General features: G+C 39.1%; 1 protein-coding gene across 1 annotated transcript in view; it reads right to left on the bottom strand.

Moving 5' to 3' along the window:
- LOC131237358 (uncharacterized) overlaps nucleotides 1-25,033 on the bottom strand; it is a 29,792-nt gene extending 4,759 nt beyond the window's left edge. Inside the window, exons 1-3 of the mRNA XM_058235076.1 lie at nucleotides 24,641-25,033; nucleotides 24,358-24,516; nucleotides 24,182-24,252 (exon numbers count right to left, since the gene is read on the bottom strand). Of these exons, the coding sequence (XP_058091059.1) occupies nucleotides 24,182-24,252; nucleotides 24,358-24,516; nucleotides 24,641-24,874 (464 nt within the window). The 5' untranslated portion in view covers nucleotides 24,875-25,033. The remainder of the gene's footprint in view (nucleotides 1-24,181; nucleotides 24,253-24,357; nucleotides 24,517-24,640) is intronic.
- Nucleotides 25,034-25,245: the final 212 nt, after the last annotated feature.

The raw sequence follows: 25,245 nt of genomic DNA, 5'->3' as shown, positions 1-25,245 counted from the left end.
GGAGATACACATGATTAGGATCAACTAGTGAATGGACCTCACATGGCTAAGATCAATCTAACGATGGACCCCACATGAAAATACTGGTTTGGTCTGTGGGGATTGACTAACAGTGAACCTCACATGGTTAAGATCATCCAATGATGGAACCCAACATGGAAATATATGGTTGGGTTAACGATGTGCCCCACATGGTTAAGATCGTCTACCAACGGTCCCAAGTGGAAATAGAAGTGGTTAGGATCAACTACGGGTCCCACATGGTTAAGATCATCTAATGATGGGGCCCCTCCAAAATATAAGTGTTAGGATGAACAAACGGCGGGAACCACTTTTTTTTATATATCAGTAATGAATTTTATTTGAAACACCAAGAGGCCAAGAATACAGCCAAGCAAAGATGCACCATTCTCATTATAGGAATGCTCAAGTCCATTCGGGCCAGACGCTGCATTACTAGTGCATTTCGCTAATTATCATAAGAATTTTGCCCCAAACAACACTTGAAACTGAATCCTTCTTCACCGTATTAACCGACAATGGGCCGAAAATGATGACCATCGTCTAACAATTGGCCCAATGTGCATCTAACGATGGGCCTCACATGGAAATAAATGTGCAAGAATCGATTAATGGTGGGCCTGCATGATTAAGATCATCTAATGAGGGGCCCCAAATGGAAGTATATATGGTTAGAAGCAACTAATAGTGGTCCTCACATGGAAATGTGTTAGCATCAACTAAGGATGGACCCAGCACGGTTAAGATCATGTAAGGAGTGGGCCCCACATGTTAATACAAGTGGTTTGATCGACTAACCAGGAGAATGGATTTCGGAAGAAAGGGGCATTTTTCCTGGGAATCTAACAAATGGGAACAGATATCCATTGATTTTTTCAGGAAAATAATGAATCCAAATAAGGTCATTTTGCTACCTGGGTGCTTGGAAACAACTAGAAATGGATTCCTAAGGGAATTCATTTATGTAAATAGCACTTTATTCATCCCCTTCCTCCTTCCCTGTACCCACCGAATTCCTTACAATCCTCTTTCGCTCACTTTGTACCCAAACATAGCTTCTAAATTCCTTACAATGGCTTTCCCAGTACCCAAACACGATAAACAGAATCAATTTATCAGATAATTAAGTTTCTTGGAAACACACTCTACGTTTTAAGATTCTAGTGAGCATAATGACCCCTTAAGGGGGAAATGGAATTCCCTGAAGAAAATCTATTTACCCCAATGCATTTCTGTGAAACTAAACAGGGCCTTAATGGGACCAAATTCATAAAAAGAATATAGGAAATGCAAAAAACTAAACACCCTTAGCTTTGATGGAAATTACAAAAATGTCCTTAGAATGCAGGGATACATATATAGCCTTGGCATCTGAAAGAAAGTTACTGAAATAGTGAAATTGTTCAGTTTATAGCAAATTATTAAAGCCCTCATGAAGCCATCAACCAATAGAAGATGAAGGTTCAATTATTAAGCCATGTGACCATCATTACATGGCCAAAGGGGTAAGATAATTGACCCTTCGTTTTCTACGGGCTTATTCAGTTAGTTAAAATACAGGATTGACTAGCTTCAACTTTAAGAGTTTACATAATTCTAGACTCCATATCAATTGCAAATGTTCTTGGTCCTTGTTAGCTACAATGTAGAGTTGGGTTGTGATCGGGACTTCCCCGCCTACAGCATGGTTGGCAAACTAAGGACCAATGTTCGAAATATCAGTATTGCACAATGTATCGCACCTGAGGAATACAGATACATATCGGTTGTCGCATGGGATATATCGTTTGTATCACGTAATTTATCGCACTTTTTAGGAAACATGGGGAAACATTGGGAAATTAGTTGAATTTTTCAATGAAACTTCAGGGATTATTAAAAAATACCTTAATACATACTTTTAAATCATAAAATCTCAAAAAAGAAGTACACATAATAGGTTTCCTTTGTATAGGGTCCTAAGCTATGCGCTGTCTGACTGAACTAATGCAACTAAATTCGTGGGCAGCTTTAAGTTTTACAGCTAGTTAGTGGATATTTAATTGGTTGATATATATATATATATATATATATATATATTTCTAACCTCTGAGGACACTTAATTTTTTACACTTAATTGTTAAAATAAGACTATTGGACACTAACTATTACGTGAGTCCCACATCGATTTATATGTTGTATATCTGCTCCCTCCATCCTTCTAGCCAATTCATTTTGGGCATGGGCCTAAAAATGAAGTAGATCAAATTCTCAGGTGGACCACACCACAAGAAATAGTGAGGCAAGATGGGCATTTAATCCTCATTGTTTCATGTCGTGCGGCCCACTTGAGCTTTGGATTTGCTTGATTTTTTAGCACATGCCCTCATATACTCCAAAAAAATGGATGGATGGACTAGATTTCTTATAAACATCATAGTGGGCCCCACCACAAGCCCCACAGGACCATTCGTCTCTAGCTAGTTCCTAGCGGAACCTGAATTGCCTTCTGACGTTGGCAGCAGCCAGTATCTACTGGATGGTGCTCTGTGAGCCCCACCATAATGTATGTTTTTATCTACTATGTCCATCCATTTTCCCCAATAAATTTAGACCGTAATGCCAAAATTGAGGCAAATTAAAATCTCGTATGGACCACACCATAGGAAACAGTGGAAATTGAACGCCCACCATTAAAAACTTCTTGGGGCCACAACCATTGAATGGAAATTCTTTAAATGAAGTGGATATTTGTGTTTTCACTTCATCAAGATCTTTGTGACCTAATCAACAAGTTGAATGGCAAATAAAAATTACAGTGGGCCTTAGGAAGTTTTTAATGGCGGTCGTTCAATCACAACGTATTTCTTCTTGTGTGGTCCACTTGAGATTTGGATTTGCCTCATTTTTAGGATCATGCTCTAAAATAATGCGGAAAATAGATAAATGGCATGGATATAACACACACATCATGGTGGGGCCCACAAAGTACTGTCCAGTAGCCACCTCGCAACTCGGCACAGGCAGCATCAGTAGGCAATCCGCGTATGTCCTAGTCCACGTCAACAACTATGTGGGTGGAACCCACCATGATGTATGTGTTGTATCCAAACCATCCATCAATTTGGAGAGATCATTTTAGGGCATGAGCCAAAGAATTATGCCGATCCAAACCTCAAGTGGACCCCACCACAGAAAACAATGGGGACAGTGATGCCCATTGTTGAAACCTTCCTAGGGCCTACCATGATGTTTATTTGAGATCCAACCTGTTCATAAGGTCACACCAAGGTATTCCGTATCGGTATTGGTGGGCGTAACGGTGCCCGCCGTTACCTATACGGATACGTCCCGTAACGGCCGATATGGGGTGTGTAACGGTGCAAATTTTTGTTTTTATTTTTTTGTCAAAAAATTATGAAAAATATCCATTAAATCCGGAATATTCTAAATATTCCAAATATGCATTCATTTATAATTTAGAACATGTTTATGGTGGTGTAACGGTCCACTCTTTGGTGAGAATGCTAAATCGGGTTGTCTGATGGATTTATGAACCTGACAACCTAAAATTAATTGCAAACCTTTTATATTTAGTTTTCTAACTATATAATATCTACATAAATTTACTATAATGAATGTAATACCAAAACATCTTATATTTTCAAGTTTTCCTTTTTATTTGTAGTGCTAGTGCATTGCATACTTCGTGACTAACACGCATTTTATTTCAATATATAGAGTTTAAGGACTTTTGTATCCTGTTATGTAATTCATATACCTAACAATTTAATATCATTTTTCCCCATAAATCTTTAAAAAAATTAAAATTAAATTAAGGTAAATATTGTTGTCAATTTGGGGCTGGTTTAAGGACTATTTCATGCCCCAAATTAGCCTCAAATTAATGCAATCTATTGGCACTTATCCCACTAATGGATTGGTGGACATTTATTGGACAGTGAAAAATGAAAAATATCAAATGGTCCTATTTCAAAAAACAAGTATCTACAAACTAATGATGAAAATTGTAGGAGTTATTTAATTTTGAGATTGTGACTTAACAACAATGGTCCCAAAATTTAATTGGTTAATTTTGAGTTAATATATACGTCATGTATAAATTTTTAGGGCCATGTACTGGGGTCCACTCGATTATGTATTATATATCCATGTCATCCATCCGTTTTGGCTACCCATTCAAGGGCATTGGAAAAAATAAGATAAATCCAGATCTCAGGTGAACCACTAGTGGGCCAGGCGGGCCACCTCGATGTATTTGTATATCAATGCCATCAATCTGTTTTGCCAACTCATTTTAAGGCATGGTCCAAAAATTCAGGTAGATCTAAATCTTCGATGGACCACTAGTGAGTATCCCTTTAAAACTGGGGCCCACCTCAATGCATTTGTTGTATATCCATGTGGGCCATCCTTTTTGCCAACTTATTTTAGGGCATGGTCCAAAAAATGAGGCTGATCCAAATCTTAGGTGAACCACAAAATAAGGGTTTAATTCCCACCATTAAAAATTTCTTAAGTAGATCAAGCTACTATTTGTGACCTTATCAATAGGTTCGATGGAAAATAAACATTATAGTGGACGGCATGGATATACTACACATAAATCAAGGTGGGGCCCACGTAACAAAACAGTGCAAGTGCACTGTGCGGCGTGCACTACGGAGCATTTTTAAAAATAAATTTGAAATGTGTGGTTGTGAAACAGCCACGCAGTCCATTTCTTTTTCCAAGACCCAAAATGAAAAGAAGAGAGAGAGAGGGAAACCGAAAAGAAAAGAGAGAGAGAAAGAGAGAGAGAGAGAGAGAGAGAGAGAGAAGAAGAAGAAGGGCCGCAGCAGCAGCCCGAGAAGGAGGAGGAGGAGGAGAAGAAGAAAAGAAAGAAAAAGAAAAAAGAAAAAAAAAAAAAGAAGAAAGGTATGTACGTTTTTTTTCTTTTCTTTTCTTTAGGCCCGTAACAGTTGTTACGGTACCGTAACAGCCGTTACGGGCACAAAAAAGAGGGGGTGGCCGTTACGATCCCGTAACGTGTAACGATCTCGGCCGTTACGGGCGTATCGTAACGGATACGGAGCACCCTGGGTTACACAGACCTGGATGAAGGGAAAAACAAATATTAGTTTGATTGAAAACTTTTGTGGACCCTAAGAATTTTTCAACGGTAGACATTTAATTCACATTGTTTCATGTGGTGTGGTTCACTAGATCTTTATATATGTTTCTTTTTTTAGCTCAAGCCATAAATAATCTGATAAAATCGATTAATGGTGTGGATGTAAGACACATACATATTACAGTGGGCCTCACAGTTAGGGATCCATCGAGTGGATCCACCGAAACCACGCTCGGAGTAAGTTGGGTACTCCCCAATCCGCGCTACACATGGAACTAGTGATGTGGGTGGTACCTTGATTGTGGGCCCCACCATGATGTATTCGTTGTATCCACACCGTCCATCCATTTGGAGAGATTATTTTAGGGCATAAACCAAATAACGAGGCTGATCCAAAGCTTAAGTGGACCCCACTACAGGAAACAATGGGGAAAGTGACACCCACCGTTGAAATTTGACAACTTACGATGGGACCCACCATAATGTTTATTTGAGATCCAACTTGTTCATAAGTCCATGGAGATATGGACTACGGAAAAACAAAAATATCAGAGTGATTAAAAACTTGTGGCCCTCAGGAAGTTTTTAATGGTAGGCATTCAATTCCCACTGTTTTCTGTGATGGATCCATTTGAGCTTTGGATATGCATAGTTCTTTGTCCCGTGACCTAAATTGATCTTCGAAACAAATGGATAGAATGGATATAAAATATACACATCAAGGTGGGCCCCACCGTAAGGGTTGCACCGTCTAAAGTGTAACCGGAGTTGCAGCGAATCTAGGAGGGACTCGAATAAAAAGGCGAAACCCTCGTCTTCTTCTTCGTTAAAGGTGCAATCCGCGAGCTCTGCGATTTGGAATCCATTCAAAATCCCCAAAAAAATCTCTCTAACTTCTTTTTTTTATTTCTTTTTCAAAATCCGTACGCAAATCCTAAAAACCTCGACGGAAATCTAGTTTCTTTCAAAGCAATTCTCTTCAGAAGGGAAGAAAAAAAGAAGAAGAGGTTTTAGGCTTATCAGGCGTTGCCGGCCCAACAAATCCAGTCGAAGGCCACCCTTTCAAGCATATTTGAGGTAAGAAATATTTTTTCCTATATATATATATATATATATATATATATAGTTCAAATTTGTGGAATGGTAGGTGGTTACAGGAAGATATTGACAAATATCGATGAATATTGATGATATTGTGTATACGATCAAGGGAAAAATCACGATAAATGCTGATATATAATCGATATCGGCGATGTCGCACGATATTTTAGGATATTTTTGTGATATATCGCACGATACATAGGATTCCGGGGACTTTTTGTATTTCTGATGGACTTCTTAGGGGTTTCATATCGCTGGCCATCGATAACGATAATATCAACCGACATATCATCCAATAGTATCAATATTATGAACACTGCTAAGGACTGGTAATCACCTCATTCTCCTTATAAATTTGACTCAAGTGGGTCAACAACGGTCATATTTTCCTAACTTATGATTATAAAAACATGTATGATTCTGGATTAATTACAAAATCCATGATGCATGTCTGGAATTAGCATGTGATGCAATCTAAGCTTTACAAGAACAAGTATAACAATTTTTAAAAATAAAGCACAAAGAGTAAAGCATCCTGTACATGCCGACACATGCGAGATCAGATACGTTTATCAAGAAAGACCCTCGTGAACATGTCTATCCTAAAACTAGTGGAGTTTGCAGTTCACTGTTCCTTGCTCAATTGTCAAAACTATGGGTCGTTATTCCTCATTTGTGTTAAAGGGATGTACAAGATGAACCGGAAACCTAAGTGTATGACAATGGTAAATATCAATCTTGTTGATTTTTCTTTCTTCTGTATAATTCATCCATCATTCGCACATACGAATTATATAGAAATCACCTATTCCATTTGGAGGTTGAGATGCCTTAGATCATAGCTGATTTCATCATCTTCTTTAGGATTAGACTACTTCCATCTGCCTCTGATTTCATCATCTTCCAGTATGGCAAAGGTACTCTCTGCTTTGATATGCTAAACCAGCCATATGCCTCGCACAAGAACACACTCAATCCCATGCAACTTCCAAATCCTATTTTTCTTTCTGTTTACAAACCACCAATCCCCACAAAGCCATGTGTCAACTATATTACACATGCAAAAGAAATAAAGAAAAGAGTAGACACATGTCAACGAAATAAAGAAAAGAGCAGCACATGTCAACAAAATAAAGGAGAAACGCGTACAAGTTCCATTCAAAATAAATAGGTTTCTAACATTCGGCATTTCATGCAAATAAATGCCCTTTTAAATTTTAGAAAAATTCTGATGTGGCATTCTGTAGTTGTATAATGCCCATTCTCTTCAACTAAAATTACAAAACTTCCATCTTGCCAACTTTATGTAGTTGTCAAATGCTTATTGTTTTCCAATTAAAATTACAAATTGCCATCTTACAGTGCAAATTCCGTGTTACACGTGCTTGGGCAAGAGAATGGTTGCTCCCGTTCGAAGATCATATGAGGTTTTATAACTCCTAATACATCTTAACTCACCCAAATCATGCTAGGATTCAGTCATCAGAAATAGTCAATTAGACTAGATAAGTCAAACCATTTTATTTGGAAGACACATATGGGAATTGAGGTGAATTGAGATGCCAAGGCTAGGGTAGACATTGCTCAATGAATGGTTCCATTCACTAGCTTGTGATGCATGTCTTTATCCACAATGTGCGAAGCATTTGAATAAGGGACCAGACCACAAGTCGAGGAATCAAAGACTAGTCTATACCCATATGTTTGATCAATTGAACAACGTGTTAACCAAATCTCAACAACACAATTAGGTGAAGAATATTGTGTCCAAGTAGAGCATGATTAACATATATGTACTCCAACTTGAAAAGAAGTGTTGAAGTGTACCCTATGTGCACACATATATGCAATATATTGTATTTTGTTCACACGTATGCCTTCTGGTTTTCATTTTCAGTAACAAACTAAGAAGGCAAACTCCAAATTTCTTTATTCCATAACAAAAGGGCAAATTAGTCAATCAACCCAAATTATCAACTAATTCCTTTTCTTCTCCCAACTCTTCTGATCTTTCTTCTTTTCTCTTCTTCTTCTACAAGCTGCACAAGATCACATTTCTAGAAGATCAAATTGAGCTCTCTTTCAAAGCAAAGTTTTTTAAAAAATCTCTATTGTGCTCGAGTTTCTAACATTCACATAGACCCTTGCCAAACCAAGAGGTCAACCATTATGAAGTTCCAAGATGCCTGAAAAGATTCATTGGCAAAAAAAAAGAAGCACAAAACAAAAATTCCACAATCATCAAACTGTTGTCTATCAGTTCCTCTAGTTCACCTCGGTGGTCTAGGAAGGATTTTATATATATATATATATATATATATATATATATATATATATATATATATATATAATAAAAATAAAATAAAATAAAATAAAAAATCATCAATAAAAAGTTTTTATTAAAGGAAAAAAAAAAAAAAAAAAACAGTTTTGCTACCCATTAGCACAATGGATAATGAGAACTACCTAATAAGGTTTCAATAGATGCACCTTTTGTAGCTTCCATCAGCAATGGAGTTAGCTTCCCTAGCAACTTGCTTCAATAAAACCTCATTTTATTTTATTTTATATTTTTTTAAGGATAACAAGTGGATTTTATTACAACAGCTTGAAAAAACATACAAAAAATACAACAGCAAAATGACTACTACCCCAAAATAGAATGTGCAATGGAAATGTCCATGTTACAAGAACCAGCTGCCCATTCTATAGCATCCATCTTGATTTTCCACAATGACTCTTCCCAAGGACCCCCTTTGTTGCAGAAACATCGAGTATTTCGATCCCTCCAAATATTCCAAAGTACAGCTAAGCTAACGATGATAATCACCATAGAATATGCCTATCCTTAGGGAGTTGCACCGCATGCCACATCCTGAACAATTGGCCAATAGAGGAGGGCATCACCCATACCATTCCGAAGGCTTGAAGAAGTTGAGACCACACATGGTTCACGTAACTGCAGTGGATGTATAGGTGACTGATAGACTTGGAATCAAACATGCACATAAGAAATGTTCAGAAGGATCATAGCTCTATTCTGCAAATTGACGACAGTAAGAATACGTTTTTAACTCGCTAACCAAGCAAAGGTTGTCACCTTTGGGGGAGCCCCACCAAAGGCGTGAAACAATTCATCCCTATTCACAATCCAAGGGGCACTGATCTTCTTACATAGAGATTTGACTGAAAACACTCCTGAAGGGGCAGCACTCCAAACCAGATGGTCTGAGGAATTTGGAGATGGAGAGATGTTGTAAAGTCGGACCAATGGCGTAGCAAGGTCCTCCTTCTCTGCATCATCTAGAGCTCTGCGACACGGAGGACACCAAGCTCCACCCCCACCAGAATATGAGAAACAACCTGCTATGGATATATCCTTAGAGAGGGGGGACAGCCTCACAAGAGAGGGAAATTCCACCTAAAAGGAACAATTGCCAAACCAATGATCCGTCCAGAAACAGATCCTGTACCGAACCTGAGCACAAAGGATAGATTCGATTTGACCAAAGGCACCACTGATATAACAACTTTCCATATTCTGGATGCTCGGTAGTGTAAGGATCTTTTAATTTCCCAACCCATCTCTTCCAGCCCATATTTGGATGCAACTACTTCCCTGCAAAGGCTTCCTTCTTCTACTCCAAATCCATTTGCCAAGCAATGCTCTATTCATATCTTCTCCCATGTTCCTAATTCCCACTCCTCCCTCCGAAAGTGGCTTACAAACTTCTTCCCACTTAAGAAGAAGAAACTTGTGATTATTATATGCTCCCTGCCACAGAAATTCCCTTCTCAATATATCCAATCTATCCAGAATAGATTTCGGACATTTATGCAATGACATAAAATAGATAGGAAGGTTGGAAAGAGCTGCCTTAATAAGAGTGGTACGCCCTGCTAATGATAAGTGCCTTCTTTTCCATTTAGAAAATCTCCGCACGAACTTTTCTATAACCCAACTCCGCAAGTGTTTACTGGGAGTTCCCAAGCACAAAGAAAGACCCAAATAAGAAGCTGGGAAGGATCCAACTCCACACGCAAATGAACTCGCTAAACGAGATACCTCTTCTTGAGAGAGGCCAATGCCCAACATCTCACTTTTCTGAATGTTGATCTTAAACACCGAAACTTCTTGAAAGCAACCCACAATTTTTCTTAAGTTATCGACCAAAGCTTCATCCGCATCCGAGAATAATAATGTGTCGCCCCCAAATTGAAGATGCGTGATTCTAGCCCCGTTCCTTGATCCATAGAAACCTGATACAAGTCATGCCACTTTGCCTTTAACAAGCATCCCACTCAAAGCTTCGACAACCACTATGAACAGAAATGGGGAGAGAGGATCCCCTAGCCTTAGGCCCCTCAATCCTTTGAAGACTCCTTCGCCCTAATCTCATTGCTAAAAGCTCCTCTTCCGTAAAGCACTCCATTGGTCAAATAAGCACAAGATGGAATCTTTAGAATCCCTTCCATGGTAATTGATCCTTTGAAGGATTGCGAAAAGATTCAACCCCACTTAAATTGCAAAGAGCTCAACCTACCAAAATCACCCCTTCCAATTGGACCCGAGAAAATAAAGAGAATCAAGCTTTGATCGTCGCTAAAAACTACAACTCCAAACTCACTAGGCTTGCCCAAAGAACTACAATCCACATTTACCTTCCAACACACCCAAAGGATGGTGGGTAACATCAGTCAATAATTAGACAAGGCAACAATCTTGTTGTGAATGAATAGGACCCAATTTCTATTAGGATATGTTTGGAAGGGTGAAATGTTTTTAAAGAAAAATGACGATTCTGTGGAAAAAAGATAGAACCTTTCTGTTGTTTGACTGGCCGATTTTCCATGATAAATGGATGTCCATTAGTGAACTTTTCCTGCAAATGCTCCAAAAGAAAAAGAGCTACAACTTAAGAAATGATACTTCCAAGGTCATCTTCCAAAGTATTTATACCAAATTTTACACACCCTAGCCTCATTCTCACCTTGCTCTCCAAACCTCATCACTTGTACCATCTTGGCTCTCCACTACAAACCCATTGTCTCTTGCTACTATTGCTCTACATTCTAGGCGTTCTCTTGCGACTGTATTCCTCCAAGACAACTTCGAGGTATGTTTTTATCTCAGATTTATTTTGTGATGAATATCATAGCCACTGTGATGATGATATCGCCTTTGGAGGCTTACAATATCATCACAGGGTCTGCGATTTCAGAGGTGCACTATTTCAATTGACATCAATGATGGATACCTCATTAAGGTATGATTTTGTTAAGATTGGGGTTGGAAACCTCTCAAAGTCTGATGTTGTTGTGCACTACCATATCTTTTTGGCTTCAACAATGTAATTTGAAGGACATCTCAACCCATATAATGTTATCACCATTGATGGTCTAACATGGGGTCACGAGGTCTATAATGTCAAGGGATTCCTCTTTGAATCGTCTAAAGACTGCGTCCTACATGATTAAGGAACTAGCTTGGTTCGAAACCCTTTCAAGTTAATTTTGTTGGGCTCATTTTATGTACTTAATTCTTTTTATCAATGAGATGATTCGAGATTTATCCCATCCCGTGTGATGTTATCAACATTGTACCCTATGACACCATCATAGCAGCTATGATTTCAGGCATACCATCTTTGGAACAATCTGAGATGTAATCCTACATGAGTACTTACAGTTGGGGCAGAAACTCTATCAGCACCAAGTTGTTCTGTAATGGTAACGGTGGCCGTAACGGCCACTGCCGTTAACTTTACGATATGGGGCATAACGGCTGTTACGGCCCCGTAACGGCCATTACGATCTCTCTTTTTATTTTATTTTTATTTATTGAAAAAACCCCTGAAAAACCTATATCTGCCCCGTAATGTTAATTAAAAAGTATGAAAAACCTGTATATGTCCCGTAATAGACCATTACGGGGCCATTATGGCCTTTATAGGGGATGTAACGTGCTGTTAACAGCAATTACAGGTCATTTTTTCCATAACGGCTGTTACGGTACGGCCGTTACGACCCTGTAATGTGTAACCCTTTACGTAACGGCCTTCATGGCACACCATGATCAGCAACCGTCATGATCTTATTTGCCAAAAAGTAGAATGTAGATATTATACAATTATTACTATTTGTATTGGTGATTGAATCCCATTTGTAAGGCCTATAAGAGACGTGCCTGCTCCTTTTTAGCCTCTTTGATATAGAGACTACTCTATTGAGTGGAAGCTTTTAGTTGTTGTATAATGCTTGCAATGTTCAAAGTATCGGTATCTGATGTAGGACACGTGATTTAATGCTAGCATGCAACATGGAGATTATGAAAGAGTCCATAAAGTAATTCAATTAACAAAAGATGCTAACCTACCAAGTAATTAAGAGTAAACAATAGGAAATAAAATTTGATTTAACATAAATCACATGCTTGCATACTAAGAAATCACATAAATCAATTAAAACTAGGACCGATGAAAGGATAGAACTTCCAATTTAGCATAGGCCCGTTCCACACTCAAGAGACAGATTTGTAGGTTTTATAATTAGGGTTAGGAAGGGAAAAATCTGAAATTTGGAAAATTAGGGTTCATGGGAATTGGGGATTTTAAAATTAGGGTTTTTAGAAATTGGGGAAAATATGAAATTGAAGATCTAGGGTTTAGAAGGTTGTGATGGAAGGGAAAAGAGGAAGATAAGAGAAGAAGAAGAAGAAGAATACCTTTCGAAGAAGAGATATGAATGATGCAAGAAGAAGAATACCTTTCAAAGAAGAGAGATGAACGATGTAAGAAGAAGAATACCTTAAGGAGGAAAATTCCTTCCCACAAGAGAGTTTCTCTCTTCTTCTTTTTTTCCTCCTCAAATCTCCACTAAGGTTGGAACTCTACCCACCATGTGCTTTTATAATTAAAAATTCAGCATAATTACAACTATGCCACTCACTTAAGTGAAGTGGCCCGTCATCCAAAATATGAAAACTAAAACATTTATTATCAATCTCAACCATCAAATAATTCCTAAAAATAACAAATATATATATATATATATAAAGAAAGCATGATCAGAGTCCAAGGGGTCCAGATCTAAAAGATCTAGTGGCTTAATGGCCTGATTGACAAGATCCAATGGTCGAATCGACATGAAATAGAAATCTTATGACTAAAATGATCTCCTAAGCAGCCCACATGCATCATCCCAAGGTGGAGTCTTCTTGATGCACGTCCAATGCATGTGGGGTCTTCAAAATGGCCCAGCGGGCCCCATCTGGAACTCATCTCTCATCTACAAAAAAGTTGCGTTGATGTGGGTGGTCGTCTCCATCTCTGGTACATGAATAGGTCCTCTGATGTCCCCATCAGTATTGCTACAAGTTTCGCTGGCTAGGGATACAGAAACAATATTGATATCCCCAATAATATAGTTGATAACCAGAAATGGGGGGAAACATGGGGAAAAAGGTGGAATTTTTAGTAAAACTTTAAGAGACGTTAAAATATACATATTTGCATATTTAGAAATAAAATAAAAAATTGCAAAGAGAATGCATACATAACAAGTTTCCATTTAATGGGCCCTTAAAAGCATGTGTCGTTGTAAGAAATCAGTCCAACCATCCCATCCAGCCTATTTAGCCATCCAACCTTCCATCTAAACATCCATTGATATTGTAAAATATGAACAACACATAATATTTTACCAAGAAATCATCAACAATTGTAAAGGAAACGAAAGATTATGGTCTCAATATCACGCATGTTGCGATATCGATAATATTGAGATACTATCAATATTATCAATGACAATTTGAACACTACATACAACCATGTGCCCATGAAAAAAATTTTGAAATAAAAATTTTTCTAATAAACAAAATTTTGATGATATCAATACGTTAGCAATATTATTGAAATACCGTCGATACAATTATGATACAAGCATTACCTAGAATTTACATGGTCGAAAATATTGGTAATACATTGGCGATATTAATGCATTGGCAATACAAGCGATGCCTAGAATTTACATAGTTAAAAATATTGGTGATTACATTAGCGATACATTGCTAATACCTGGAATTTCTATACTACCAACGTTATCGGTATTGCTACCGATGTTATCAGTATCGCTGAGCTGAAGATAAGGATAATATCGAAGATATTTCAATAATATCGGAGATAATTCGAACATTGAATGCTTGTCATATATGCCGTAAACTTAAATGCCAATATTTATTTTCATCTTTGTAAACTGTCTTCAATAGTGTAGAATGCCACATTCTACCATTGTGTTCTGCAAATAATTCTTACACCATTCACTATACAAAATGCAAACATCAATGTAGTTTCTTTACAGCTTGACAAAATATGACAATAGGGAAAATGTAGTTTATTTTTGTCTATGATTGTCTAGACTCTTGAATCAATATCGTATGATAAACCACAAGATCCCAGGGTCAGACAGATGGTAGTTGTTGCCACCACATCAGTTATCACAGCCATTCTGATGGCGGCTATGTTGTATTATTACAAAATTTACATGGTGAAAGAGCCTTCACAATAGAGATTTTCATAGGTAGCAATTCTATAAAAAAAATTATGGGAGTTAGTGACATAAACAACTTGAATCGATTGAAGATGTCCCCGGATTCTCTGTACCATCTATGCTTCTTGCTAGGAGAAAATGGCCTGTCATAAGACATGAAAGTGACAATGGAGGAACCATTGGCTATATTTCTAAACACCCTCAGGCAAAACCTGCCAGATCAAGACATTGGAAACTGAACTAGCAGATCAGGTGAAGTTTTTTTTCCCTTTCTGAGGTAGTACGCATGCAAATTTCAAGATTGATTACCAAGAGTACTCTCTCTCTCTCTCTCTGTGTGTGTGTGTGTGTGTGTGTGTATCTATGCGGTCGAGCTCATGGGAACTTTCCATGAGGTCAAGCTGTGTAGCCCCCACCCTGATGCATGTTGAACATCAACACCGTGCATTTGATGGGTCCCCTTTAAATTATGGAATATCCCAAAAATCAGCCATATACGGAACTCTGGTGGGCCATACCATCTAAAATCATGTGAAGACATGGCTAAAACATATAAAAGCACTTGGTGGGGCCCACCTGAAATTTGGATGCGTCTGAAACTTGGTCTGACCCCTCATCCAAGTGAGACACACATAATGGATGGGCTAGATTTGTGAACTAGTTCTCAGTGGGTCCAACAAATGATTATGAATGTTTTAATGGAGGGTAACCCCTACCAACTTTTGTATGTAGTGTGGCCTACAAAAGTCACGGATTGTCTTGATTTTTAAGCCCTAGGCCCACCATGGAATGTGCATCTAACTGATGGGGTAGATGTTCGACATGCATCATGGTGGGGCCCACACAGCTCGACCTCATGGAAAGTTCCCATGAGCTCGACCGCATAGAACCTTTTCACATATATGTGTGTGTGCGCGCACGCGCGCGTAAGGAAAAAAGAGACCGAGTGATCTCCTAACGCGACTCTAAAAAGTCATAATTCATCTTTCTGAATGGCGAAGCATTAATGGAGACAAGATTTAATGACGACTCTTCTTCCCTCCGAGAAATGCTTTCTTTCTCGTCCACTCCGGGGGATGCGGACACACTACGCGGATTACAGGTGACGGTTACAAGAATGGTGGGGAAGTTAATAGTACCACTAAGGCTAAGTGTTATGATATATTAGGATTTACGTGTCAGTGATCTCCCCTTCCTCAGCCCTAGCACCTTCTTCAATATATTCATAATTCTTCCCTCATCAAAGCCCGGTCTACTAGAGAAGCCTTTGCTTAAGAATTCATGCTTCACAGTGGTGCCAAAAATCCGACCATTCCTTTCCATTCACATGCACCATAAAACAGTAAAGACACCAATCTTCCACATAATTGTGCCTTTCCTAAAGCCAACCTTGCAATTATTCTTACAAAGGATGATTGCATTACCATCTCAATTGGAACAACAAAAAGAAACGGCACCACACCTCTCTCGCAACATGACAGTGAAGAAATATATAGCCGATAGCTTTCTCCTCTCTCCAACACATGAAGCTCAATTTCAAGAGTGTGAAGTTCTTTTTAAGAGTGTTCACCTTTAGGATTCTTGCAGTCACCAACAAAACAAAGATCTCAACTCTTAGTGGGACATCATTCCTCCACACCTTAGCACAAAGTGAGCTTGCATGCTTGAATATGATTTTGGAGGATTTAAGAGGAGAAAAGCCCACTTGACAGTCCGCCTTCCATACTCTCTTGTCTGGCTTTAAAGATGTGAGTATCAAGTATGGATGCCACGAGGTCAAGCAGATTGTGTCCACACAAGCTCAAATTGATATACATCTGATGTACCACGTAGATGGATGATACCCTAATTGATCTGCTCTTAACCCTAGTCCATTGAAGAAGAAAAGCTTATGACCACACTAAGAGAGAAGCGTGTGTAGCATTAAACAATGCATTAAAACAGAGGACTAGGATTGAGTTGGGTGTCAATCATGTGAAGAATAGTTTCTTTCTTTCTTTTTTAAGAGACAACAAAAAAAATAAAAAATTAAAAACTGCGAAAAAAACGGGGAAAGAATACAACAATGTTATTATAAAAGAAAAGCATCAAGATCATTGACTGCTTTTACAAAGGAAGCCCACTTCGAAACATACACTTTCACTAAACATATAACCTCATTTACCGAAGACAACTTGTTTCGAAAGCACCGGTTGTTTCGAATCTTCCAAATAACCTCAAAAATTCCCATTGCGATCAGCCTCCAAACAGTTTTACGAGATTTACTTGCAATATCTTCGTGCAAAGCCCACAAAAGATGGTCGACTAACACTAGCATCACCCAGGATACATGAAAAATGAGAAGAAAGTGCTCCCAAGCTTGACGAACAAAAGGGCAATGGATAAAAAGATGATTAATCATTTCTGCATCTACCATGCACGTCCAACATATGTTGGGAAGAATAAGAGATCTCCTTTGAAGATTATCGATGGTTAACACTCTCTTCCTACCCACAACCCAGACAAAAGTTGCAACTCTTGGGAGAGCTTCATAAGACCACTGATGAAATGGAAAGGAAGAAGGGGAGGACGGCTTAGAGATCAAACCTGTAGAATGAGCAAATCAAGAAAATACATGAACTATGGGCTCTCCAAACCATCGAATCTTCTCCGTAGTGCGAAGGAACATAAATCTTTAGATAATCGACCAAGCTAAGAATTTCCTCAAATTCTTCATCCAAGAGGTTTCTACAGCATGAAGGAGATGAAACCACCATACTGCCGCATAGGGAGAAGCATCTACTCACAAGAATAAACCTATCCATTGAGAGAGAAGCAATCCTCGGGAAAAGATCTTGCAAAGGTCGATCCCTGCACCAAATATCAACCCAAAAGCGAATACAATTCCTTCTCCCAAGAGAGAGAGAGATACCTTCTCAAAACCTTTGATTGGTGGAAACAATCACCTTCCAAATGTAAGAGGCGCGATAAAGAGAAGATTTTATGTGCCATATTTGGAAATGAGGAGATCCCTGCAAAAGGTTTGCCTCGAAGCCAAACCTCCAATGCCATTTGCCATGAAGAGAGATATTCATAAGGTTTAAATCTTTCAAACTGGCTCCTCCTTTATTAAGAGGCTTACAAACTTCTTCCCATCTAGGCAAATTGAATTTTTGGTTATCCGCGGAAATTTCTTCTTAATTTATCAAGCATATCTAACATCGATTTTGGTCATTTGAAGAGGGGCATAAAATAGACTGGCTTGTTGGAAAAAGCCATTGATGAGAGTTAAACGACCTCCTAAAGAGAGGTAGCGATGCTTCCAACTCGACCACTTTCTTTCAACTCTTTCAATTACCTTATCCCAAAGGTGTTTCGTCGGTTTTCCTATGCATAGAGGCAGCCCGAGATAGGATGAAGGAAAAAATCATTGCTTGCACCCAAAAACATCTACCAATTGCAATAGATCCTCATTTGATACATGAATACCTAGCAATTCGGTTTTAGAGATATTAACATTAAGGCCCTGAACTGCTTCAAAGCAAACGATGATTTTCCAAAGGTTATCAACTGAAAACATCTTCATCCGCATACTAAAGATGGCTAACTTGCACAACCACATCCGCCACTTTGAACACAAAAATTGACCCTTTTTCCTTGGCTTTGTGAAGCATCATACTGAATGCCTTCCCAATAACAACAAAAAGATACGAAGAAAAAGGATCTCCCTATCTAATGCTGCGGGAAGCCTTAAAGAAGCCATGAGGCGATCCGTTAATCAACACGGAAGAAAACCGTGAGGTGATCCGTTAATCAACATGTGAAGAATAGGTTAAAAACTATGGAGGAGCAATTCTTGCATGTGAAGGAAAATGATGCAAAATGACAAGTTTGGTTGGGATGACATTATGAAGAAGGTGACGGCATCAGAAGAAGTACATTCAAGTTATACAGAACCATATTATTAGCTAATAACGCCCATTCATGCGATTATTCACCATAGCGTAATTTTGGAGACAAGGGTGGTGATCATGGGGATCCAAATGGACTTGACACACATTTAAATGCATATAGGGAGATAGGACTCAAACTTCTATAGTATACAACCTAATACATCCCAGTCGGTACATACTCCTAGTTGTGTGGAAGGGACATCTAGGAAGGGCAAGACTCCAAATGAGATGGATCATAAACAGAGATTTTTGCCTCAAAGTAAAAGAATAAGATAAGTGAAGCCATGTCCAATTCTTTGGCAGGCCTGTCATTTCAGCTTGATAAAATGGCCAATGCTTTTGAGGTTGTCAAACAACCACTTACTCTAAAAGCTCGAGGCATTAGAGGAAGGCATATCAATGCATATCAAGGGACTTTAACACTCCCCCGCATGTGCAAGGTAGAACTCAGCATGGGAACATACTGGGCAGGGGTGGAGGGACACTCACTCACACCATAAACAATGGCCCCCCGTGGGAGAATATATTACGGAGGCATGTGTTGCCATGAGATTCGAACACTTGACATTCCGCTTTGATACGATGTCAAACAACCACTTGCTCTAAAAGCTCGAGCCATTAATGGCATATCAATGTATATCAAGGGGCTTTAACAGAGGTTAGTAGGATGAAAGTATTGAATGGCAATTAGTTCAAGCCCGGAAGGTGCCGATTTGACTTGGAGATAGTATTTGAAGGCCTGCAACATGCTGGACAAGGATCAAGACCTAAAATTGTTGTTCTTGTCATTGGACAAGTACACAAGCCAAGAGTGGCTGATGATGGTTCTATGTGAGAGCAAGTAGTTGGTTTTCTACAAATTGGACAAAAGGTTCCTTTTGTTGGAGTATGAATGGAGGGAATGGCTAATAAGTAATAATGCCTATGAGAGGTGTGCTCTCGTTGTCGATCCCAAGCCCAAGGACGAGGATTGCATCAAATTGACCATTGAAGCAAAACTTCTACAACTCTTATCATGAATCCTCATTTTCTAATATTTCAAGCTCATGGAAGCACATTTGATATTGTCCTTGCACAGTAGAATGGCGAAATAGGATTCCTATAGTTGACCCCGATTAGTTGGGACTAAGGCTTAGAGGATGGTGGTGGTGGAGGGAATGGCTAATGATGACTTGCCCATGGTGGCTTTCTTTGGGCCTTTAGTGAGTAGACATAGTTCTTTTGTTGTGTTGTTATAAATCGATTGGTTGGCATGCTTCTTTTTGTGGTTTTTTATGAATGTCTTGTTGTGCTATTTTGGTGATTGTTGTTTGGATGTGTAAAAGGATAGCAACATCATGCTTGCTACGGTAATAAGTGTTGGTTTTTTTTATCACAAGTTTCTCACTGCTAAAGGATATAGTATGGATTAATTGTTAATATATATATTATAGGTTTACCCGTAATAAGTTCAGGTTTCAATCATGGCTAGGAATAAGTTTGGGTTTCAATCATATGGTTTTGAAATTTCAAATGATACAGCATAGATAGATTGTTAATGGTGTCATAAATGTTACAGGTTTACCGATAAAATCATAGCTAGAAATTATTTTTATGTTGTATTCTCTAGTTGATGACCAAGCATATACAACTATTGAGACTAATGACATCTACATGCAAATAGATTTCCAAGAGCATGTACCACTCCTATCATTCTGCATCCAAAGCTTTATTTCACTTCACTCCTTATCACGCCCATGGTTCAGATGGCCATGCCGCGCACGTAGAAAGGCCAAGTCCCCAGTTATAGATGAAACAATTGACAAAAAAAAGAACGTATTCCAGATGGAGTAGTAGTAAAGCAAGCTTGCAAAATCTTTTTCATTTTCGGTGGGTTTACTTTTCATTGTCATCCGATTCTAAGTTTGAATGTGATTTATTAATAGTGTTTTAAGGCCTAAAATTTTTTAGAATGTTGATTTATGAATGGATGCTATAATGAAGTTACATGGCATAACTATTCAAATATACAAGTTCGATGATGTGCACTTCTGTATTTGTGAGTATTACATATTTTGTAGGTTATAATTTAACTTTGCATAGGTGCATCCACTAGGACTAGCTCCAATCAATGGAGGACTAGCTCCATGGGCAAGGTGGGGTGGCAATGGGCCAGGTTTGGGACAGGCAGAATAGGCCCAGGGCCAACCCAACACTTAAAACCGAAGGCACGAGCCTGGCATGGGCCTATCATAGCAAGCCCAAGTACGATCGAAAATATTGGATGGGCCTAAGCCCAACCCTACTCAGCCTGAAAATTGATAAAATCCCCATTTCCCCCTTGATTTTCCTAATCTATTCGATTATCAAGTGGGCCACACATCCACAAAGAAATAAACATTTTAGACAAATGAAAATAATGGTATGCATTCAAGATAGATGGTTCAAAAACTAAGGATCAGCACGGCATATTTGTAGGATACAACACGTGTAAATATAAAGTCGGGTTGGGCAAAGCTGTGTCAGGTTAGGCTAAAATGACTTGAGCCCAATGTCGACCTGAAAATTGATTGGATGCATGCAAGGCCCAAGCCCGTCCCACAAGCCAAGCTAGTAGGTCCAAGCCTTGCACAAAGTCAGGTCGAGCAGGCTACCTAGCTCATTGTGATGCTTATACATGGTATGATGTTCCAAAACATTTATAGATCCATGGGCACATGTAACGGAGCACAAATGTAAACCATATTCTAGAAACACGTAATGAGGCCCAGTCAACCCGTGGGACTAGCTCCATGGATAACCTCATGCAAGCTTCTTTGTTAGATGCTTGGTCAACGGTGCATATGTTTTGTACATAATACAAGTTGAAGCCATTTAGCATGTGTGAGGTCCTTCATGCAAGTGGAAGTTATGGCATGTACACGATGCATAGGGCAAGTGGTCGCTAAAGCATGTGGGTGATACACAGTGAAAGCGGAAGCTATGGCATGTGTGTCATGCACAATGCAATTGAGGCCTTACCAAAAAGTCGAGGTCCATATGTTCAATGCATATGGATTGCCAATCAATACATGACGAATAGTGCAACTGGAAGCCGTAATTCAGATCAAACCCTCTATTCGATCACAAGTAGAGTATGTTATAGACTGTTCAGATTATATACCACTTAGTGGGCTAAACCTTGGTTATCCTTCTAATTGAGTGTTGCTCACTCTTTGAATCGCGCTTCGGACTTGCACTCCAACTTCCTACTTGTTTATACTTGAAAACATATTGAATCAGAAGAAGCTTCCCCACTCTCATGACCAAATCTGCTGGCATTTCACGCGCTTCATGCAACTATTGACTAAATTGACATTAGAAGGTAAATATGTTTTTCCATGAGCACAGCATCCAAACAATGAATATGTGTGAAAATGTTGCTTTTCACTATAAAAAGTGTATTCACAGCAACTAATAGATACGAATTTTCATTTTCGTCGATTTCTAGGAAAGGTGCTTTTTCATGAAGCAACATTTCAATAAGTAGTTTTCTTACCTAAATCCAAACATGTCCTTCAGATTAAAAATCCTAACCCCTTTAAACTCTTCAGAAGCCATCAGCCACTCCTTTAAATGAACCTTGATTCTCTCATTCACCTTATGCAAGGCATAGGGATTGCCATATAGATGCACTTCTTTGCTCTTAATATAAACCCCAGAAAAATGCGCAACGGAGTAATCTCCACGTATTCTTGCCCCTAGATTTGACAAACCCTAGAACTACCAAAGGATTTTATAGTGGGAAAAAAGCGTTGCCAAATCTCAATAGGCATCTTGCAATAGGAAGAGGATGGTGGACAGATCCTGCTTCTTTCCAACAAAAAGTAAATGCTTAGGAAGCCATGTTCCTACTTCGATAAGTGGTCAAGAATGATCATCCAATTAGCAACCACTGTAATGCAGGGGCATTTTCACACTGGGCTCGAGTGGGGTCGCCTGTGGGATGTAGGGGCACACTCGGGGTGGGTGACCCATGCGATTTGGGGCCCACGAGGGAGGTCTTGTGTTCGACAGTCCTTATCAGGGGTGATTAATGCGCATTTCACACCAGGCTCGAGTGGGGTAGCCCGTGGGATGCGGGGACACACTCGGGGTGGGTGGCCCATGTAATTTGGGGCCCACCAAGGGGGTTCGGCTGAGGTCCTAACCCATGAGATGTGGGGCCTGGGCTATGAGATAAAGGGATTAATTCGTCATACTCTAACAGTTCGAGCTTTTAGTGCAAGTGGTTAATTGTCCTGCATTACACTGCCCAACAAAAAGCTATCACACAGAATGGGGATAAATTACCCGAACTTTTTGCGCATGATAGGTTTAGAGAGTGAGGAGGCCTTTACAAGGGTAGAAATCCGAAGGAGCCAAAATGTGCTCATCTTGGTCAACACAAGTGAGATGCTCCCACTTCGAGTCCTTGAGGAGGTCTTCCAAAAATTTTAATCCTTTGTATTCTGACATATTCCTTTTAAACACCAGAACCCACACCAAACCCACTCCCCAACACCCATCCCACCCCCAATAATATCAAAATGGTCATGAACAAGCAAGGTTCTTGTCAATAGACGTGAGATCTCTAACTACATCTTTAAATGGGTTGCCTCAAATAGACCGGACCCATGGATGCATCAAGGAATTCAAGTTGAGATCATCTTAATTTGTTCCCTCCTATATCGTCAATCCCAAGGCCATAACGCTTGCCACCACCGAGAGCGTAAAGTGTGTAATTGTTGGTTGCTAGCACTACCCAATGAAGTTTAACATTGAGATAAGTTTCTTTCCATTGTTGTTCTTGTCTTTTGACTAAAATAAATGCCCGTTATTCATCAAAAAAGAAAAAAGAAAATTTGCATGAGAATCTATTCTCCTTGCCATCTTAGAGATAGATTTTCTCACCATTCCTGTTGTATCTAAAGAAACCAAGACTGATCATCCATCTATCCAAGGCATTATCAAAGTTCTGATCAAGAAAAATCATGAGTCATGTCCTTTACTAACGAAAAAGAAAGAATTTGGTTTTATGAAAACTTAAAAAGGAGAAGAAGGTGATGCATATCAAGAAAATTTACAAAGGATTACTTTCACGGAAGGCTATAGATTGATAGAAATATATATATATATATATATATAAGATCATCTAACACAGAAGCTTTGGAACAGTGTAGCCTATTGTTGAAACAGAATCATAAAGAAAGTGCAGAGTATTTTCCAATGCATCAGCAAGAGTGAATGACATAAATTTCAATCTTTTCATGACAACCATCCATCAAGAAAAATAAATAGATCAATAGATCAAAGACAAACCACTGCAATATCCAGGAGCTTAGACATAATAGCTGCACTTGAGACCACATGCTATTCAATGACTAGGATGAAAGAAGAGCCAACAATAAATTCATGAGATAAAAGAATAAATTAAAATATAAAAATAAATACATATAAAATATCTCACCAGAAGGAAGCCATTTCACTGCTAGGAAGCTGCTGATACAGCGTCTCATAGAAAATCCTCAATGGGTCTCTCTGTATTACACAAACGGAACAAAACCCATCACCGAAAAAGAGTCGTGAAAATATCTGAGTGCAGAAAAGAAAAGAAAACGAGAGGATAGTAGTCATGAACCATACTTCCTCAGGTGGGTCGTGCTTCTGACCAGGCAAATCATACACCTTCTTCTCCTTCTTCTTATCACCGTCCCTGGCATTCTTCTTCTTCTTCGCCGCATTCTCTTCCTCTTCCCTCTGCCTTTTCTTCTTCACCTTTTTCTTGTCCTTCAATCCAACAACCTAGCAGGAGAAAAAAAAAAAAAAACAAAGAAAGAAACAAAAAGAAAGAAGAAAACACCACTCTAAAAGAAAAAAAAAGGATTCCACAGAAAAAAGGAAAAGAAAATGATGGTTGAAAAAGAACCTTTTGGGTCGTCTTGGAAACCTTTTTTATGATGGGTTTGGATTCTTCTTCATCATCTTCCGGTTCTTGCTTCTTGATCTTGACAGCTGCTTTGATGCTAGCTGCTCGGCTGCCATTCATCATCTGGGCTGTTTTCTTCTTTGCTTTTAGAAGAGAACTGAGGGTGCTGCCATCTTCTTCCTCTTCAGCCTCCTCTTTCTTCACAGCCTTACCTTCTTTTGAAGACGCTCCCATGGGTTGAGGTAAATGGTGAAATCGAAGGGAGAAAAGGGGAGAGAAATCTCTATACGGAGAGAGAAGACATTACCCCGGCCCTTGCTCTTTTCCTCCTTTATATGTGTGTGCAGTTTCAAAAAAACAAAGAGGGGGGGTTTTCTGAGTGCGGTTTGACGACCGATTCGCCGGCGAAATGCCTTTTATGGACTCAAATTCAGGCCAGTCGGATCATCAGGTGAGACATACCTGTTTGAAGCGGATTGGCTGGTGCACCACACACCACCGACCTGGCTGAGGTGGGTACGCGTGGTGAGAAGACGAGCTCCGGCACTCATCGAGCTCCGAGTTGTACGAACGGTTCAAACCAGAACAAAGTCACATGCCCCACA

The sequence above is a fragment of the Magnolia sinica genome, chromosome 2 (genome assembly GCF_029962835.1).
Source record: "Magnolia sinica isolate HGM2019 chromosome 2, MsV1, whole genome shotgun sequence".
Classification (NCBI taxonomy): domain Eukaryota; kingdom Viridiplantae; phylum Streptophyta; class Magnoliopsida; order Magnoliales; family Magnoliaceae; genus Magnolia; species Magnolia sinica.
Note: the sequence above shows the minus strand (reverse complement) of the source record. Positions and strands in the feature narration are given on the sequence as shown.